Source organism: Vicia villosa, linkage group LG5 (genome assembly GCF_029867415.1).
Source record: "Vicia villosa cultivar HV-30 ecotype Madison, WI linkage group LG5, Vvil1.0, whole genome shotgun sequence".
Taxonomy (NCBI): domain Eukaryota; kingdom Viridiplantae; phylum Streptophyta; class Magnoliopsida; order Fabales; family Fabaceae; genus Vicia; species Vicia villosa.
In genome coordinates this window covers 7,813,097-7,815,332 of record NC_081184.1, presented here as the reverse complement: position 1 = coordinate 7,815,332, position 2,236 = coordinate 7,813,097, and the positions used below count along the sequence as shown (strand labels likewise).

At 30.6% G+C, this 2,236-nt stretch overlaps 1 protein-coding gene across 1 annotated transcript; it reads left to right on the top strand.

The window, feature by feature from the left end:
• The first annotated feature begins 896 nt into the window (after positions 1–896).
• LOC131606216 (ribonuclease 1-like) lies at positions 897–1,806 on the top strand. Its single transcript, XM_058878478.1, has 2 exons — positions 897–1,150; positions 1,250–1,806. Exons 1-2 carry the CDS (start codon positions 923–925, stop codon positions 1,685–1,687), a joined length of 666 nt encoding a protein of 221 aa, XP_058734461.1. The 5' UTR covers positions 897–922; the 3' UTR covers positions 1,688–1,806.
• The last annotated feature ends 430 nt before the right edge of the window (positions 1,807–2,236 follow it).

The window sequence follows — 2,236 nt, the reverse complement described above, 5'->3', positions numbered from 1 at the left end:
CCGAGTCACTTCTTATTCAAACCATCTTCATCCTCCCTCTTATCATAATTTTTTTGATTTATCTTAAATATAGTATTATCTAGATTAGCTTCATCAGGATAGATATGAGTGATTACTCATGCATGGAGATTTCGCTTAAGTATGAAGGTGTCCAAGTAGACGGGTTCTAGGTATATGCACAACTATGATATTGAATGTTGAAGATTGAATGTATGCATGATAGAAAATATCTAATTCGAGTTGTTGCATTTTAACCGTCTTTTGTTGCTCAATATTTTAACTAAATGGTTAAGTAAAAAAACGAAATTCAATGCATGTTTGAACTTATGACATCTCACTTAATCATCTTTAAGAATGAAATTTCGATCATTAAACTATTAGATAAAAATTTAAAGATCATATATATAATAGGGTGGTCGCATAAACAAAATTGAAATAAACATAAAACAAAAAAAAAAAAACTTAATCTATTTTAGTTTATTTACGTATACAATTGATATTACTGTTCTTGGAAAATAGAATACACCGCATAGCCAATATGTTAATTAATCATTTCTATGATTTTTTCATTGTTATTAGAATAGAAATGAATGAGATTGGATAGTTACGTGTAAAAATGAATGTTAAGTTGTTTACTCTCTTATGTCATGTGAAGTCCTGCCCTTAGTACGGAGATATTTGTAGGGCCCATTTTTAGTGTTAGTGTTAGGACATAAGAAAGTGTTGACAACCCATAGCATGCTTGAATTGATATAAATTTTAATAAAAAATACTAAGAAGTATTAAGGCTATGTTTTGGAATATAGCATAATGGAATGAATGGAATGAAGAATAAAATATATTGAAACGAAGATTTTATTTTATTCAATTACAAATATTTGGCTATAAATTAATTAACAATCATCTCATTTCTCCATAAACCATGAAGCTCTTCATTTTTATCATCTTTTTTTACTTGCAGGTGCCAAACTATGAAGGCAATGCTTACGATTTTTTGAAACTCGTGGAGCAATGGCCTCCTGCGGCATGTCTACCAAACAAGTGCTTCAGAATTACAAATGGTTTCGGTGTGCATGGCTTATGGCCAAGCAACACCAGTGGAATTCATAGCCGTACGTGCGATTCTTCTACAAAGTTTACAACCAGTATGGTGAGTATTTAATGAAGTTTAATTTTTTTAAAAACATTTCGATTACATGTAATATATTTTTGTGTATATTCCTCTAACAATTTATGTTTTTTTTTTAAGGTCCAACCACTCTTTCCCCGTATCAACAATTCATGGCCCGAGGTGATAAATGGGAAGGAAGAATGGTTTTGGGGTCACGAGTGGGAGGCTCATGGCAAGTGTTCAGAAGCAAAATTCCCAGGTTCAGACTACTTCAAACTTGCCCTCGATATCAAGGATAGGGCTAATCTCCTACAAGCACTGAATAGTAAAAACATTAAACCAGGAAGTTCTGAACCGGTGAAAGATTTCGAAGATGCAATTAAAAGTGTAATCAATGGGAAGAGGCCTGAACTTCGCTGCTTAAAAGATCGTAAGGGAGTGGTGTATTTGCATGAGGTTGGACTATGCTTGGACCCTGATGGAGTTCAGTATATTGATTGTCCTTTAATTTCTCAGCCTCCACCTTCTGTTACAAATTGTTTGCTGAACCCAAAGCTTATGCTACTCCCACTTTAAATGTATTTGCTGAACTACTACTACTACCATTATAAACGTGGTTTGTTCCCTTTTAATGAATAAAAATGATTATTATAATAAATAAAAGTATTGCTTTGTGGTATTAATTTCACTTTCAACATCTTTATTCTTTTCTCCATTTTAATTTTTTTATTATGTTTCTTTTTTAATCGTTATATTGAGTTATTTCAAGAAAAAAACCTTGTATCTAATTTACAGAAAAAATACATATTTAAATAATGTTTAACAGATATATACATAATGTAATACAACCATCAACTTTAATCATGATTTATTTATTGAAAAATTACAAACAACAACATTATAGAGACTGAATTTGAGTCTCCCAGCAGCTTAAATTGTATGTGCTTATAATTCTAGTATATAAATTTGGTATAAGGCTCTTAATCGGTTTTACTTGATAGACCAATTCAAAACTAACTACAAATTTTTTTAGAGTTGTTTGAATATAACTCAACACCACAAAATCGATTTATAAGATAAAAATTACCTACACTTATGAATATATAATCAGATTATATTAATGTA